The 20,194-nt window shown below is 27.9% G+C and overlaps 1 protein-coding gene across 4 annotated transcripts in view; it reads right to left on the reverse strand.

Annotated features, from left to right (window-relative positions):
- The window catches only part of tacc (transforming acidic coiled-coil protein), a 136,707-nt gene that overhangs the window by 38,094 nt on the left and 78,419 nt on the right, over positions 1–20,194 (reverse strand). For all 4 annotated transcript variants that reach the window (XM_075366453.1, XM_075366456.1, XM_075366455.1 and 1 more), the window contains exons 4-5: positions 14,610–18,457; positions 2,684–2,771 (exon numbers count right to left, since the gene is read on the reverse strand). In XM_075366453.1, coding sequence (XP_075222568.1) covers positions 2,684–2,771; positions 14,610–18,457 — 3,936 coding nt within the window. The remainder of the gene's footprint in view (positions 1–2,683; positions 2,772–14,609; positions 18,458–20,194) is intronic.

The raw sequence follows: 20,194 nt of genomic DNA on the forward strand, positions 1-20,194 counted from the left end.
GTACAAAGCATTTATTTTTAATATCTACCTTTTTCCCCCTCCTACATCTTCTTTTCTTAGTGGTCAGTGAATTTTGGCTTCACACCTATACTAAGGATATACAGAAGTACTAACTACATTCTTGGAATTGTGTGGTTTGATCTAGCTCTGGTTTTTTTGGCGAGATCTGCTCTTCCTATGAACCTGTTTGGAGACGGTTTCTGTCACACATGTTTGAAGAATTTAATTATTTTTATGTAATTAAGATTATTATACTTTATTTGACTAACCATATAAAAACTGAATAAAAATAAAAAGATTATGGTTTGGTAAAAACCTCACATATCATAACAGATCAGTGTATTTAAAAATATGCAAGTTTGTAAATTAGATGTAAAAATACACCTGCAGGATTTTTTAAATTTTTTATGTGTCACTAACTCTTTTGGTCATTAGCCACTTATGCTAACAGCATGCAGTGAAATTGATACTGATGTCGTTAAGTTTGATCAATCGCACAAGTAATAAATGTATTTTGTCTTGTGATTGTAACTTTACTTCAAAATTTCTAGGACGCTGTGAACTAACAGCAACTCAAATATTCTCTCGGAAATAATAACTATTACAGAATCTTAAGAATGATAACCAAGTTATTGTTTATCAATTGGTCAATATAAAAGAAAAAAAACCACAGCTCTAGAATAAAATTTTAGGCAATATATTTCACTAAACAGAATAAAATTAAAATTAAAAATAACAATAAGGAGAATCGATAGATGGAAAGAAGCACAATAAAACTCATAATATGTTATAAATGTATAACAGTTACAATTAAATAAAGGGGCTTAAATATAGAGTATGGAATGATTTATTATGTGCAAAAATGAGGTAGAATATGATTATCTTACCTGAAGAAAAAGATATAACAGAATCAATACAATATCAAAAGACAAGAATTATACTTAATTTACTTACTCTTTGCTAGAAAAGAAATCCAATTTGAGAAAAGTAAGAATAATTAAATATGGCACAAAGAAAGATAAGGAGAAGCCTTACTATATCAACCTAAATTGGTTCTTGGATTGGTTTAAGTATACTTAAATCTATTCCTTACAATTGCACAACCATGCTGTTGCTAACTTGAGTGCAGGTAGTCCTCGGTTGCATTTTTTTTTAGACATAATAACTACAGTACTTTAGTTGACTAGTTAGGCAAACAACTGTTTATGCTTAAAAATCTACTGGTGCATTAAAACCAGACAAACTTATTTTTCTTTAAAAAGTTTTTTCAAAGATTCTACCAAACATTCATGAGCTGAGTATTTGCCTTTCTCTATTACTTTAGTTCTAACAAGTTAGTAGTCTTTTGAGGTGAAACCTCTTGCAGCTTCCTCCAGTGTTGTGTAACTAAACTCATCTTCTAGAGCAATCAAACTGACGTTTATAACTCAAAGCACTTCCTCAGGTTTACAACATTATGATCCCAATATCTTAAGTATTAGAAATGCAGGAAAATTGCAGACATAGTTTTACCTGTTGAAGTTTTGTTGTTTAACTAGTTGAATTTGATAATTTACATCTTGTGGCTACTTCATTTACTTTTTTTTATCCATGATTTCTTAGATTTAAGATTTTGTATTTTTCTTGAGAAGGACTACCTTCTTTGACTTTTTGAAGAGATAAGTCAATTTTCTTTTTTCTACCAATTTATGTCATCAGATATATTAATCAGGTTAATTAGACCAGTAATTTTATCAAACTTAGAAGAAACAATGAATATAACACAAAAAAAGTAAAATAAATATACACAGCATAACACAAAGCAAAAGCATACAGAAATCTTTGACTAAAATTTTGAGCTTATGTTATAATATGAATTTGCTGCATAGGTTACATGAAATAAGAAAATAGATATTTTTACATCTTGCATCACAATTGTAAAACTGCATTCATGTTTAATACAGTGTAAGTAAAATAGTTATAGCACTGTTGGAATGGAAGAACAATCTATAGGATAAAAAGGGTGAATATATTGGATCAATGATGGTAATAAAAACTTGCAGTCATACTGAAAGTATATGTAAATACATGATAAATCTTTTTGCAACCCACCAATCACTTACATTTAGTAAATTAACAAGTTCCTTCTTGCTACAAATAATCAAGTTGGTTGTTGAAATGAATGGCTGTAAACCAGGGTCTACTAATGTAACAGGCTAAATGTTAAGACTACGGAAAACATTAAAAAAGCAGACTTCCATTAGCCAAGAGAAATTTCAAGCAAGCAAGACTTTTTTTAATATTATACAAAATATGTTTTTTAACAATTACAAATGTAATATAAGCTTTAAAATGTGGTGTAACAGGATAATGTTGAAAATTAGGGAAGTTGATAAAATATAAACAAACTGTTTAGATAAACTTTAGAAAAGGAAATTTTGTGGGCAATCATCTTCTAAAAGAAAGATAACAGTAGCATGTTGTACATTATGAAATTAGGGGTTAGTTAATTCAGTGGCAGAGAAAAAGCTAAGCAGCTAAAAACTAAAGACATCACTTAGAATACATTCAATAAATAAAATGGAAGGTGCAGAATATATGGATACAATAAAAAATTAAAACAAAATAGATAAGAATGAGCTGACAAGATCAGTTAAATGACCGATAACAGAAATAAGAAATATGTTAAATATCATTCACTTACAATCTGCACTCTGGTATTCTTCCTCAGCAGTAACAGGGCCAGCCTCACTTTTATTTACATCCGAATTAGAATTTACTGAAGCAGATTCCTGGAAAAAAATTTTAAGATTAAATTATACTACCACACAATTATAATAATTAACATACAGAATCAAGATATTTAAACAAAATATTTAAAGACTGATTAAAAAAAAATATCTGAACAACAGTTAAAAAAAACTGTTAAGTCTGTTTAATCTGTTCAGTCTGAACAGATTAAAAAATAATCTGAACATACCTTTTATATCAAAAAGGTGTAGACTGGAAAAACTCAAAGTTGTACTTTTTCTTTTTCTAACAAAATCCCTAACACCTTTTTGTTGATTGTTAAATCATGGTAGACTGAAAAAAAGTGGTAAATAAATTTTAAAACTTTAATTTATTAAGTATCAAATATTCCAAGCCAATTATGTTCAAATTTTATAATTCATTTATATTTTCAGTGTTTTAAGCACTTTTTTGCTTTTAAGTTACAGCTATCAATTTTTTCCATGAATAATCAATTCAAAATAAATTGATATGCATTTGCAAGCAAACCGCACACATACATACATGAATTTCTTCTTTACATGATTCTGTGGTCATATCTAACTCTCATTATTTGATACTCCCGATCTTCAAATTTATACTTCATTTCTCAATATTCTTCATAAATTTTTCAACAATGAAAAAAAATTCCATTTAAAACATATTCCACATACATTGAGTGAAATCATAAACATACATGTACTTAAAACCAATATTCTGGACAAACAGAGGTGAACAAACACAATTTGAACTATGTTCATTCATTTACTGTGTAAATTAATCATGGTTTGCTGTACTTTCCACTTTTGTTATACATCCTTTGTTATCATTCCAGTAAATATACTTCTTGACTTTTTGTACAATACAGCACAATAATACAAAGTATCCAGGCTAAAAGTATCCAAAAGTAATGGTTTATACTTAGAAAACCAGTCATCATAATCTCTTAAACATACGCTCAAGTGAGAGGAAATATCTTCAAACATTTGTTCTGTATTCTCAAGGTCAGCAGACTGCAAATGTACAGACAAGCCAACTCACAATGCAGTTGTTTCATCTTCAATTCCTGTATAGGGGGTTTCAGTACCCCCAAATTTGACAATAGTTTCTGTTAATTTTCCCACACGTGTGAAAGGTTGCCTCAATTACGATTTAGAGTGTATTAGAGGGAAGTGACTCTGTTTAATGTAAAAGAAATGAAACAAAATTTAATAAACTATTTTAAAATAACAATAAAGCACCACAAAATAAATAATGTTTTATTTTTTTGTAGCCTTCAACATCCCCACAGCTGCCCAACTCATGTCTTTTTTTTATTTTTTATTAGACTCATTTTTAAAGTTTAATTTTTAATGATTTTTTTAACAACATACATTTAAAATTAGGCTATTTTTTGTGATAAATTTTTTCCAGTAAACTACACTGCTAAGTACAAAAAAAAAACAATATTTAATAAGTTTCTAACATAAAAATGAACATCATTATAACTAAAAGTAACACAGATAAGAAATAAAAACTAATTAAAGAAATTTTTAATAACAACACTGATAAACATAATTTTGTTTCCTAACATGCAATACATGATTTTAATCTGTTTTTTGATACTGAAAACAAATATTAACTCAATCTTTCAATCACCCACCATATTTGAAAAATTTTTAAATTTTAATTAAAGGATTTTTTTCCATTTTTCAATGTATATTTAGCATTTTAAGCTCCTGTATTGTATTTTATTAGCTCATTTTTTATTGCTCAACTTCGTTAACATAATTTGTAAGCTATAAATAAACAATACTAGACAAAGAATTAAATCATATCATGGTCCCATATGACATCATATCTAATACTAAAGAGCGAGCCTTCATGGACAAGATTAATCATGTCTGTGCAGGTCAAAACATGTAGCTGAAAACACAGCTGTGTTGTTTATATTACGCACTGGAATTAGGAATGAATTAATTTTGTTCAGTCTTATTGCTGTCTTTAAGTTTGTTAACAGTGCAGGTGTCATAATGCCTCAAAATTGTGTAAATGATGTGGATGCATTTTGTTATGTATGTGGTGAGATTACCGTAAAAATCAAATAGAAAAACATTACACCTTTAATTTTACTTTCAGTATAAAATTGATGATCAGGATCATACGTGGGGTCCTAATATAGTATGTTCTGCATATATAATATATAATTGTTCTGCATATTTAAGAGGATGGCTGAAAGGTAAATGTAAGGCTTTGTGCATTTGGTGTGCCTATGGTTTGGTGTGAACCAAAGAATCGTGTAACAGATTGTTACTTCTGTTTAACAAGTGTCTGGAATTTCTAAAAACATCTAAACATACTATAAAATATCCTTTATTGCAATCTGCAATCTGGCCTGTACTTCACAGTGAAATTATTCCAGTTCCTGAGCCACCTGTGAATGTATGTTTCAAAAGCAGCGATGAAGCATCAGGCAATACTGAAGACAACAATGATTTTGACTTTGAATTATCTTCAAATAAGCCACATCTTATAACACAAGGTGAATTAAATGACTTTGTTAGGGATTTAAATTTATCAAAAAATCAAGCTGAACTCTTAGGATTAAGACTGCAAGGTTGGAATTTACTTTAAAAAAATACAAAATTTTGAGCTTTCAAAGCTGAAAGAACTTTCTCAGTTCTTTGATGGAAATAATTTGGTTTATTGCACAAATATTGATGAGCTTATGTTGCACTTAGGACAAGTTCATAAAACCTGAGGACTGGCGCCTTTTCACAGATTCGTCCAAATACAGTTTAAAAGTGGTTCTACTACACAATGGTAACAAATATCCTTCGATACAAATTGCTTATGATATTAATTTGAATGAGACATACGATGTGAAGAAAGACGTTCTTAAAAAAATAAATTATAAAAAACATAGTTGGAACATATGTGGTGATTTGAAAGTTATAGCTATTTTGTTAGGCTATACTAAATGTGTGTTTTCTTTGCGAATAGGACAACAGCTGAGCTACAGATAAATATTATGTTACCTAAGGAGTGGAAGAAACAAGACAAATTAACTCCAAATGGAAAAAATATTATTCATGAGCCCTTAGTTGAACCCAAAATAAATATTTTTTTTTTTACTCCCTAATGAAAAATTTTGTAAAAGCAAAGAAGAATAGTCCTGAATTTTTTATACATCGGGCAGAAATTTCCGAATGTAAGTGAAGAAAAAATTATAGAAAAAATATTTTTTGATCCTCAAATAAGAGAGTTGGTAAAAAATTATATATTTAACTCAATGTTAAATATGTAGAAAGTGCAGCTTGGACTTTCTCGACAAACAAAAATCCGACAATTACCACAATACTGTTAAACAACTTCTTACTTCACACAGAGCTATGGTAAGTAATATGTCTTTGAAAATACATTTCCTCCACTCACATCTGGATTTTTTCCTGGACAACCTCAGAGATGTAAATGAAGTTTCCACTAAGACATTTCAGTGATGGAAAGCCACTATAAAGGGAAATGAAATACTAACATGCTAGCTGATTACTGTTGGACATTAATTCGGGATGTGCCTGAGGCTATTTATAAAAGAAAAACATCAGCAATATCATTCTAACACAGGTATGGCCAAGCAAAATTATAAATTTACAGATTTTGTCTAAATTACCCCTTAATTTTTTTTGAAGTGTAATTTATTTATAACTAAGGGTGATAGAAAAATTGTACTTACAGATCTGTAATGTACACAAAAAAGCAATTCATGAAACAGTATCACACTTAGAGAAACTTGAAAAAAAATTTCACAAAAACTAGCCTAAAATATTTTGCAAAGTAAACAAAAAACAATAACTTTGTGTGCATAAAAATGCTAACAACAGATTTCAATTTAACAAAAAAATAAATGTATGAAGGAAAATCAAAATCACTAACTAGAAGTAATACAGGTAAGAAAACTAGAACACAGCACACACCTTATTTTATACATAAAAACATAAGAGCATTTACTACTCTCCAAGGTGTAATTTTGATGCTATACAACTATCAGGAAACATAATTTTAAAAGTTGCACCAATATCTTCACATAAAGTTAAGGATAACTTATTTTGTACAACATTGAGAACCCACGTATGCTGCGCCTTAGAAACATTGTCTTGATAACAAAAAGCAGTAACTGTGTTGTCATTTTGTGTAAATGAAATCAAAGATTTAAATCTATCATTTGAAGCTGAAATGCTATTACTCTGATCAGAAGATCCAGGCAAAGAACAGACAGATATTATCACTTATCACTTATCTCACAACTGTTGATCAAAGTTTTAGTCTGCTGAGTTGAAGTACCACTGGAAGATCAAAAAAGATTTTCAGTGAAGGCTGACAATTCCTTATCTTAATTATTTCCTTATGTTGCTTCTCTTTATTGTGCAAAGTTACTGCCTTTTGGCCCATATTGCCCATTCCAAAATGTTTTTTACACATATCACAAAAAGCATGATACACATCTCTACCTCTTTTCAAACAACTGAATTGAATGAGTGTAAGTTTATGTCTAACCATTAGTCATTAAACAGGCTTTATAGACACCATTTAAAAGACACCTATTATTACCTAAAATATGAAAAAAAATTCATGGCGGTTTCAGAGAAATTGTAAGAAAACAATTAACAACCTAACAATTTTTCAATGGTAACTTTTCATTAAAATTTCACCAGTGAAAGAATGAACTGGTATTCGGAATATTCCTCCTTTAATATAAAAGAATAATTGGGGAATGTAAGTAAGAACAGAATATTCATACTTATACTATAGAATACTATTAGAATACTTATACTATATTTATTTAATACTTGTCATTTCATTTACTTTGTAATTCTGTACTTCGGTTGTTCAAGTTTGTTTTTGATTATAAAAAAATATCATATATATATTATGCATAACATTATTTTTAAACAGAATAAAAGAATAGATGTAAGTTTGAATAGAATGTAAAAGAAAAGATGTTAAGAAAAACAACATCGTACATTGGGACATATATAAATTTTAATTATTTAAATACTTTCTGCAAAAATGAATTATTAATTGGTGTACCAAAAGAAATAAAATCAGAATATATGAAATGTGCAACATGTATAATAACTTACCTTTTGAAAACAGAGAAAAAAAGCCAAAGAAATTTTGAAAATGATTCATACAGAATAAATGGACTTCATGCAACATTAGGCAATTATGGTGAAAAATATTTATCATTTATACATGATTACAATAAACCAACAAAAAATATAATTTAGATAAAGCAAATATATAATTTTCCAATGGAAGACTTTTGATTATAAGTAAGGAATGAGACTCTATATTGCTTTTAGCGTAGATGAGAAATGTGACCAAAGCAAGCTCTGCAGGTGTCCAGCATATTAGAAGTGGCGAGCAAAGCAAGTTTTACGACCATGGGATAGGCGGCCCCTTGGCCTCAAGGAGCCCTTGAGTTGGCTCTGGGATTCGCCTGGGCTGACTAACATATGTATAATATATACAAGGTTTTTCTGTAAAATTCCCAAACCTTTACAACTGTGCAACAGATAGTGCTACAAGTAGAATGTGTACTATGTTGACCTAGTGGCATCATTGGATAGTAGCCCAATGAAAACTGCATTGAAAATTTTATTTAGTCATCATACTATGCCTGTTTGTGACAAGTGTTGCAAACACAGTTATAATCACAGGTGAGAATGCAATTGACACAAAAACAAGTGACAAATATTACAATCGTGTGAATTATTTTTATTGAATTTTAAAGTGATTTTCATTAACAAAAAAATAAACATGAAATTTTCTGTTACAATAAAAAAATCCTTTACATACAGATCTGAAATGTTACACACAGTATGTGGGAATAAGCCTTTAAAGTTGGACTCATACATACACGTGATGGAAACATTTCAGATGGTCAAACATCAACTGATTATGATCCTTGTCTAAGCCAACTATTAACATCCAAAATTGATGAAATTTATAATATAAATTAACATTAAACAAATAAATGAATGAGAAAAAATCTATTCTCATTTCACCTTTAATTTATAAAAAAAAATATGAGTACAGAACAAAAAACCTGCTTACAAAAAAATATTGCATATTCAATCAATCGAGCACTCATTTGAGTGTTGAAATTGTATATTATTTGGTAACTTTATTTTCACTACTTTTTATTATAAAGTGTTATTTTTTTCAAGGGTAAGGGGTTTAAATTTGACATTGATTTTTAATGAAATAGTTACATTCTGGCAATAGGATGTAATCTGGTAAAATACCAATACACAGTATATATATATATTTTAATCAATCATTACCAAAAAAAAAAATTCAAGCACAATGAAACTATACCTACATATTTTGCAATATTTAACAGATATGAATATTAAACCAATTTTCAAGAAAGACTGGTTCAAACACCTTCAATGAATTGATTTCCTCTTATTTCTTGTTCTTGAATTCTCTTTCTCTAATGAATAATAAAAATAAATTCAGTTTTCTATTATTAAAAAAAAAGCGCAGTTATAAAATTGACACAGTCATTCTCAAGGTTTATATCATTCTTCATAAGCACTCCAACCTCAGCTTACAAAGTAGAGTAAGGAGCAGAGCAGTTTTCCATTACCTTCACTGAATCAAACATAGTGTGATCATCAGCATATCAAGTCCACTCAAAAACACGAGTTTGACCCCACAAGTGACACCTTCACTCTGTTCATCATAGGAACTTACTGTACAGTGAATATCATTACTCTCAGATAAAGCAACTCTTCTGATTAGTCCATCTTGTTCTTAAGCTGTTTTAGTGTTACAGCCTCAAGAAAAATAAAGATAGCATAATGATGCAATTACTGTGCTTTCTATCAGAGAAGATGATAAACATTATCTCTAACAAGTATAACTTACATTACTTATTAAAATGTATTTTCTTTAACTTAAGCATTATAGACTGCACAAAAAATTGAATTATATTTTTTTGTGGTAACATGTAATTTTGCTTCATCATAATGCCTACCACACTACATTTATTATACTTTATTACAAGTACAGTGCATAAGTTATTATTCATTTCTATTAACAAAAAACAAAGAAAGAAAAGAATTATTCTTTTCATAATTTACAAATATTTTTTTTCATACATCTTAATCTAAATATTTCTTTTACAAATACTGCATAATAATTTGCAAAAACTTATGTTCATCACAAATTTAGTTTTTTTATTATTTAATTCAGAACTTCATTTAGATTTATGAAATATTACATAATCAAATTCAATGATCAAAAGAAAATATTTGATTTAGGATCCCAATGACAAACGTTTCAAATTTTATTCTGAATGTGTTCATACATCTGACATCTCTAAGAACAGTTTCCTACCCAATACACAAAAGTTCAATTCTTGTGATTTAAAAGATGGCAACCAAATAGAAATAAAAGTTTTTGATTCTGGGATAAGGTAAACTGCATCATATTATTACCAAGGAATTAGCCTTCTGTAAAGTGAAGGATGTAACATAAGATAAATTCCAATGACCAAAGTTACATTAATGACCTGGTTCTCACAACTCATTAATATTACTTTCAAAAAATAGACTAGAGCATTACTGAAATGAAATTTGTAATTATAGAAACAAACAAAATGTTTTAAAGAACCTAAAAGTACGTTTATGAAACAAAATCAGATATTTTATTTAAATACATACATCTGACACTTATAGAAAAAGAAAATAGGTTCTCTGATTCCTTATTTTTACACAGCAACGCTAATAGTTTTGGCCTGCCCAATATGAGACAGGAATTGAATTTAATCTCAAAATAGAAAAAAAACCCCAAAATTTTGCATATTAAGTTTTTTGAGTTTGAGTTTTTTGAAACAACAGACTCAAAAAATTAATATAGAAAGGTAGGAAAGTTATTAAAGTATATCTTTTATTTCTATTATATAAGAAAAACTATTACATAAAAAATATGAGTACAGAACAAATAACCTGCTTACAAGAAAAAATACATAATTTTTATTAAAATGTTTACTGCCACATATTAAATTTTAATGTTTAAAAGCTTATATTTAACTTTTTCACACACACAGACAAAAGTATAATATAAAGTAACATGCAGTTTTATAACTGAAAAACTGAAAAAATCAAAAATGCATTCAACAAAAAACCCTAACTGAGGCAATACATGCAACCAAATTTCAAAATCAATCTAGAACCAGACACAGAGATCTTGAGGGAAAACCCCATTTTATAGTATTAAATCAATTTAAAAGCAATGCAATCTGCATATTTCATGCATATAAATGAATACTTAGAAACATTTTTAAAAAACAAGACAAAATCATAAATAAATCAAAGGAAAAATTATTCTGTTATTCTATTAGAATTATTAAATAACTATTAAATTTATTTAAAGTCATACAAATCCACTAATTGTGCTAATTTTAACAGTGATTAAAATAATTAAAACATATTTAAACTCAAAACAATCTGTGCTAAAATGTATTACCACACAATAAATAAGATAAGTTAATAATATTTAATTATCACCTACACACCTATTGCTACCAATTAATTTTGATCAGACAATACACAAACATTTTTCTACAAAAAAATTATTTTCTTAATGTAACAAATTAATACAAACAAAATTCTACTTGTCTAATGAATTTTAACTTACTTATAACAACAGGTAACACAATTTTTACGAAATAACTTGAATTAAAAAAATACAATTCAGCTGACAAACTTTAGTTTAAAAATCCATCCAATCAAAACACTTTTGTGCAAAAATATTTTCAAACATTCTGAATTTTTCTCCCAAATAAAGCCCTGTTAGTTTAAGTGAATCAGTAATGTTAAATAACAGGAATATAAAGTATTATTTAAATTTAAAGCTCTATTACCGGTCTTCCAACCGGTTTATACTAAGGATACTCTCTAAAAATTTTTATACCTTATAAAATTAAGGCGTTAAAAATAGTTAAGGTGGTTAAAAATGGTACATCAATATATACAAATAAAATCAGAAATTATAATTGAAAATATTGATTTAACTTTGTACATGCATTGACTTTTTCTAATTGACTCTGCAAAAATTTGTTGCATTAGTCTAAATCAAATATTAAATTATTCAGTATAATATAAAGAAAACTTATGTGGAAAATTGTATTATGGAAATACTGTCAATTAAAAATCTTCAATTCTGTGTTTCTTGAATATTTTATATTTTACACAAATATATTATAAATGAAATCTCATTGCAATTTACTGTTTGAATAAAAAAATGAAAGAAATAAATCACACATTTTTACATAAAACTGTTTTTTATTAATATTAAGGGTTATTAATTGGTTAACACAATAATGTACTTTTCCTTCCAAAATTTGATAAATATGGCAAATGTACTGCCACAATAAATGGAAAATAAATAGAATAATGTATTTATCATTATCAATCACAGCATCTATAAATAATTTATTGATCAGTTTCTAAAAATTTCTGATTTCTCCTATCTATTGATGGCCATAACCCTGGTATTTTAACAAGAGAATACAATCTTACAAATATATTGTACACGTTAACTACTTCATTTTAGGTTTGTCAAACCAGAATATCTAATTAGAATTTAACAACAAATGGAGGCTAGAAGTAAACACCTAGCAACTAATGGTATGTAACTGTAAAATACTCCCTCAATCTGTTAAATTTCTATTTAACATGTTTTTAACTTCTTCAAACCCTGATTCCACTACAAAATAAACTAAATCTTGCCTTTAAATTTTTTATTTTAATTTTAGAACAAGAAATTAAAAAATCGCAAAATAATTTAATCACATCTTTCAAATATAAATTGTAAGTTAAAGAAAACACACACACACACACACATATATATATATATATATATATATATATATATATATAAAATTGAAATCGTAATATTTTATCTTAATAATTTTATAAAAAATCATTTTGTTTGTTATAACAGCTTTTGACGATTATTTTAATTTTAGAAGGCAAGATTTAGTTTATTTTGTAGGGGAATCGGGGTTGGAAAAGTTAAAACATGTTAAATAGAAATTTGCCAGATTGAGGGATTATTTTACAGTTATATACACCATTAGTTCCTAGGTTTTACTTCTAGCCTCTATTTGTTGTTAAATGCTAATTAAAATATTCTGGTTTGACAAATTATCATCAAAAGCTGTTGTAAAAAACAAAATGATTTTTTATCAACTTATTAAAATAAAACATTACAATTTCAATTCTACATAAATATATATATATATATATATATATATATTTTTAACTTGACAAAATTTATATTTGAAAGATGTGATTAAATTATTTTGCGATTTTTTAATTTCTTGTTTTAAAAACACCCAGATGAAAATAATGATCTTATATAGCACGTATGTTTTGAACAAGAGATGGTAACAGAACTTTTACGAAAATTAATGAAATCAGGCACAAAATCACTGAGGAAATGACCCACCAATGCATCTTTAATAACTTTCATTAAAGATGAAACACTGTACTTCTTTAATAATGAAAATAGAAGCTTCTTTAATTGTCTCAATGGAAGCTCCAATACAGACTGACCAAAAAAATAAATAAATAAACAGATCAAGTTTAGGTTTAATAAAATTGTTATTACCATTAAAATATTTTACAAAATTATTGTGTCTATGAACTTTTACTAAAAGGTGCTATGCAGTTAGCATAAGTACTACTTGGAAACTACATCATTTGACTACATTCTACATTCATAAAAAATGACCAGTTGGTACATTTCATGAAAATGTAGTGTTAATGCATATGTACAAACAACACAGCTCATTTGAGAATTTTTAACAAAAAATCACCATAACGTTAACGGTATAATGACTTATGTTAACCAACCATGGAACCATGTTTTGGAACTATATCTATCTTCAGAAACAATCCATAATATGTCTGAAGAGTGGAAAAAAGTTATTTAAAAGTGTGCTTTATTATACAATGGGAAAATTATACAATGGCAAAAACAGTAATAGAGATTAAAAATAACATTCTTTTCAAATAAATAAAAACTGCAAACTTTTTATCAAACCATGTAATCAACTATTTTGAGCTGTTGTCCACATCAAAAATATATTGTTTGTATCTTTTTGTTATTGTACAAAAAACTGAAATATACACCTTTCAAAATCCATTTTTCACCGAAACCCCATCTTATATTTTAATAATTTCTAAATATAGTTTATAATGACATAATATATCATAATAACACCAAAAAATATCATTGATATACAGCCTACACATCATGTAAAATTCCATAAGTTCGGCCTCGTGTAAATTAAAAAAAATTAATATAAATATAATACAAAGAATATAGGAACATTTTCTACAACAAGATTAAGATAATATAATCTTGTTACAGAAAGTATTTTTGTATTCTTTTGAATGATTAATTTTTTTGTGTTATGTTTGTAATAATTTTTTATAAATACAAAAATACTTTCTGTAACGAGATTATTTTTATATGAATAATCATGATAACATATGAAAAAGTAAAGTAACAGAAATAAACACAAACACAATTAGACAATGAAATAAAATATAATTATGAATTAAATAAAAGTTAGTTAAAGGGAAAAAACACAGTATTAAGAGAATCTAGTTTCATCTATAGTAAAACATAATGAAATAAGCCCACGTCTACGTTCCTAAAGATTTCTCTTTACATGGTCTTGCAAATAAGAAAAAAATATAAAATTCTATGATAGATAAAATGAAGGATAAAAATAAGTTTGTTCAAATTTTGTTAGTTAACACAAATTCTTTTTATCATATTTTATCAATAATTATTACCTGAATAATTTTTCCAACAGAATTAATGCAATGGTTTTGAAAATTATTTGAAGGCATATTTTTAAACATTGTAACAGATTCTTCTTCTTCTTCTACCACAACAGACTTAGAAGATGATTTTGAAATACCTTCGGTCATAACTAACGAATTATCTAACTCACTGCATACATCATCGATGTCACACTCTTTTGAACTATTCAATATATCTTCAGAAACCTTTTTAGCTTCAGCAGTTAAACTTTCATCAAAACAAAATTCAATACTATTAACATCAAAATTATCAGTTTTAGAAGAATTATGCAATTCTACTTCTTCTGAGAACGATTTATTAATTAACTGAGGTACACTTGTACTTTCAAGTACAGCTTCTGTCTTGTCTTTTCTGAGTACAGCTTCAGAAGAAATGGTAACAGAATCATCTACATTGCATACATTATTTGAAATATTTGTAGAATTATTAGTTTCAATACACTTTTCTTTCTCAGATTCACCTTCAGTAACTATTTCATTAAGCTCTGAAACAGATGAATTAACTATTTCAGAATGGTTTTCAAAAACATTAGTTTTATCAGCCTTTTCAAGTGAGTTTAATGGAGATTCAGTGTCTAAATCAGATGACTTAATAATACAGTTATCAAATACTTTTACTCTACTTATTTCAGTAAAATTACAATTTTTTTCTTCCCTTACTTCTGTAAAAGAAACTGTTTCTGTTGAATTAATTTTATAATCTGGTGGGTCAATAGTTTCAAATAAAAATTCTTGAGCAGATGTTGGTGATGTCTTTACAGGTGATTTAATTTCTACTGCTGGCAATGAAAGAGGTTCAACATTCCTTTTGATAAACTCATTAGTTTTATCATTGTGAATCAAGTCAGTCAAGGAAGTTTCTGTGGGCAATTTAACTTCTTGTAAATCCTGTGAAGTCTTTAAGGATGAATAAACTTCTACTATTGGCAATGAAAGAGGTTGAACATTATTTTTGATGGTTTCATCAGTTTTATCACTATGAAGAAACTCTTTCAGGGAAGGTTCTGCAGGCAATTTAACTTCTAGTAAAGCCTGTGAAGTCTTTATGGATGAATTAACTTCTATAATTGGCGTTGAAAGAGGTTCAACATTACTTTTGATAATTTCATCAGTTTTATCACTTTGAATACAGTCAACCAAGGAAATTTCTTTGGATGATTTAACTTCTAATAAACCCTGTGAAGTCTTTATGGATGAATTATTTTCTACTACTTCTGAAAGATGTTTGACATCACTTCTGATAATTTCATCAATTTTATCACTGTGAACAGAATCAATCAGGGAAGTCTTTGTAGACAATTTAATATCTAGTAATGGTAATGAAACAGGTTTTATGTTATAACTAACAATTTCATCAGTCTTATCACTGAGAAGAGAGTCAGCTGAGGAAGTATCAGCAGATAATTTAACTTCTACCACTGGTGATGAAACACATTCAACATTACCACTGACAAAATCATCAGTTTTATCATTGTGAACAGTATTAATTGATGAAGCCTCTGTAGGTAAATTAACTTCTATTTTTGATGAAATAGATTCACTCTTATTAATGACTACATCATTTTTATCAATTGGAACAGATTTATTAAAAAAGGTATCTGTGGGTAATGTAACTTCTACTGGAGATGAAACAAGTTCACAAGTGATTTCTTCAGTTTTATCTTGGTGTCCAGTTTCAATGGGCGCTACAGTTTCTTTTTGTGTCTCTTCAGTTGTGTAATCAGACAGAACAACTGAACCGTTTTCAGTATATGCTGTACCAGGCTCTGTTAACAAAGTTTTCAAAGGTGATGTAACTTCTGAAATATCTGATATTAAAGTCTGTAAGGATTCAGCATCAGTTCTTTCAGCAGCTTTACTGATGAAATTTTTTTCATTAACAAGCACATCATAACTTTCCTTGTTTAACTCATCTTTATTAAATATGTCTACAACTTCAGGTTGAGAATCAGATGAATCAACAACTTCAAAACACTTAGCATCTACTTCCTTTTCAGAATCAATTAATGAACAGTTAAAAGCTGTCTTAACTGAAATTTCTGTAACTGTACTAAGTGATGTCAATTCATCAATTCGATCATCCACTTTACTTACAGGACTTGCTTCAACAAAAACAGAAAATGTTTTCTTATTAAAATCAGTTTCTTCAGCCGTAAGCTCAGAATCAAGACTTTTAGAAGAAAATTTGTTTCTTCTTTCATCTAATGAAATTTTAAAGGGTGATGCTACATCTGGAGAAGTGGATCCAGGTTCACTAGAATTTCTCTTATTTACAATATTGCTAACTTCACCAGTAGAATCATATACTTTTTCTATTATTTCTGATTTATCAAAAGACTTTACATGTATCTCAAGAGATGATGTATTATAAGGAAAATTTATTTCAGTCTTATCAAAGGAATCACTTTTTACCGGTAAAATTTGGGTAAACTGTTCAATACTACTCTTTTCATTGTCTTTTATATCTTGTTGTCTTATACCAGATTCATTAAATTCTTTTACAAAATTTTCTTCAAAATGGTCAGTCTGCTCTTCAAAGTTAAACTGAGATTTATTAGTACTACAAATTTGTTCAGTGTTTTCACTTTCAACACCAGTTTCAATTACAACAGCATCGCCACTAACATGAATTAATGAATTATTAATAATATCTGAAGTATCAGGCTTTAATTCTTCAACATTTTCAACAGATAATTTTGAAAATTCATCAGTAACAGAATCTTCTTTTTCTTCAACCACTTGCTTAACAGACTGGGCACTAGCAATTAATTTTGTAATGACAGCAGTTTCATTTAGCCTATTTAGAACAGATTCTTCTATAAACTTAATGTTTATATGTTCACTTTTAACAGACAAATCCTGGATGCTTAGATTATCTTCGATGGATAATTCCTGAATATCTTTCTCAACCTTAGATATCTCCACTGATTTGTTTATTTCATTATGTACTTCTACAACCTCCTTGTTTTCATTTGATTTCAAGTTAGTATTTCCTACATATAATTTTTCTGTAAATATTTGTATGTTGTGTTCCAAATTTTCAACAGATTTGTTACTAGGATCAGGAACTAACAGTTGAGATAAATTCTTATCAGTTACTTTATCACATTTAAAATCATTAAATAAACATTCAACATTATTACTGAAATTATCATCATATACACTGTTGGTATCTTCGATAAACTGCTGCAAAGTTGAATTTATGTTCTGCTCGCTTTCTTCTTTTCCTATGAACACTTCAGAAGCTTTTTCTTCTCTATTTTTACAAGATAAAGATGATGACAAATCACATGACACACCTTCTTCAACTAATTCCCATAACAGACTTTTATTATTACTATCTAAATTCAAATCCAAAGTCTGTGTTTCAGTTTCATTTAAAATAGGTAACTCAGAGGTAGTTTCCTTATTTTCTTCCTTTGTCACAGAAAATGAATCTACTAAATTATCACCTAAATTCACTACATGTGGATCACCAAACTTTGCAAGACTATGATTAAAACTTTCCTCAACAGATGCATCTTTGTGTTCCAAAGAAGTACTATTGTTTAAATTTACTGTAGCAGTGGAACTATTTCCATCAAGTGAAATATCACGAAAACAATCATCATCTTCTTGAGATGATATATCGCTATAATCTTCTTTTATGTTAATAGTAAATAATGGAGTTTTTTCTGAATTAACTGGTTTTGGTGTTGCAATATGAAGGCTCTCAAATTCATTAGCCAGCAGTGTCACATTTCCAGCAGAAGGTACTTCTTGACCAACAGGCACTTCATTTTCTCCTGCGCTCTCATATTCTGGTGTACCATCAGTATCTGAAGCAAAGTAATTAACATTACACAAAAACTATTACATTTTACAGATTACATATTTTCCAAAATACAAAAAAAAAATTATGTTTTACACTGAAATACAATCAAAAATGAAAATAAAGACCTCCACTGATGCTTATATATCAATATATTTTATTTATTTTATTAAGTAATAATATAAATCAAGCTTTATCATAGACTGCCACAGTTAATTAGATGACAAGGACAAAATAGCTGTAAAATAAAAACAATCATAATAAATATTATTCTAATTTAGAATAAAAGTTAAACAAATTATGCTTCAAAGATTAAGAAAAGTGAATAAAAAAATCTAATTATCTCTACTTTTATTTAATCAAATACAATTAAATGAAAATGAAGCCAAACTTCAAAAATTTACAGAGAAAATAAAAAAAAATATTTTCAAAATACCTTACAAATTTTAAATCTTCATATTTTACAATACAAAAATTTAACTTAGCATATTTTCAGACTGGTGGATCTTTAAACCTAATATTCAAAGTACAGATTTATGTGGCTGACCATACAGTATAAGACACTTTGAGTTCACAAATTCAGAATTTGATGTATTTTAAAACTCATAATGGTGAATCCCATATGACTAATTCAAAGTTAAAAAATATTACAATTTATACATACTTTTTATAGTAAAAATATTTGACATGGAAGTAGAATATTTACTTAGCTTTATCTTTTTCATAATCTGATTCATCAAAAATTGGAACAATATATAAACTTAATTCATGCCAAATATTCTTAAAGTTCTTCATTTTGTTTTTTTAAGCACAATATTAGATTGAAATAATAAAAAAAATTGTAAAAAGTCAATATTTTTTTAATTTAAAGAAGCAAGGGAGGATTTCTTTTGGAATTGCAAAAAACAACTTTCAGGCCTCTAAAAAAAGAACACATTTCAATTTGAGCTGAGTGGAAAGAGGTCTTTTTTGGAAATTTAAGTTAACAATTCCAACACTAAAACTTAAAAATTAAATAACAGTAATGTAAAACAAAGAAGATTAACAGTTAAAATGTGCAATAACCCACTGAAAAATATTTCTTGCACAGTACAGCATAAATGTAAAATGCCTATGCCTATGCCTATGCCAACATTAAAGACAAAATAAAACTACAATGAAATAGTACAAATCTAAATTAAAACAACAGAATTACCATCTGGCATACGCCAAACAGCATAAATAAACGAAATATTACAATAATAGTCAAAATACAGATGCCTTAAAGAAATAGCAAGTCATTCAATAATATAATAGTTTTCTAAAATATTTCTGAAGTTAGTCCCTTTTAAATTTCCACTGCGAAGCCACATAACAGACTAAAAGGCTTAGAAGGATGCAGGCAGTTACAGCAAGCATAAATGGTGCATCGCTCTTGACATCAGATGTCCATGAATGAGTTTAGTGTGTCCAATTCATAAAGTGTAAATAATAGCCTCCTCTTGACAGTTATTACTGCATGAAGAACTCCACCGTGACACAGTGTTCTTAACTGGACAAAGTTAATTGTTGATAGTAGCATTCCATTCACTTGCCATTCATCACAAATACCACCCTTTTCAGAAAACAGAAGATTAAAAACTACTCCATTTGTGAAACTACTCGATTAGTGAAAACAGGCTGCAAACATGCCTCTTTTGCTGCTTTATCAACACACAAATTGAGTGAAATTCCAATAAGGCTGGGGATCCAGTAGAAGCTCATT

Source organism: Lycorma delicatula, chromosome 5, assembly GCF_047948215.1.
Source record: "Lycorma delicatula isolate Av1 chromosome 5, ASM4794821v1, whole genome shotgun sequence".
In the NCBI taxonomy this organism is placed as follows: domain Eukaryota; kingdom Metazoa; phylum Arthropoda; class Insecta; order Hemiptera; family Fulgoridae; genus Lycorma; species Lycorma delicatula.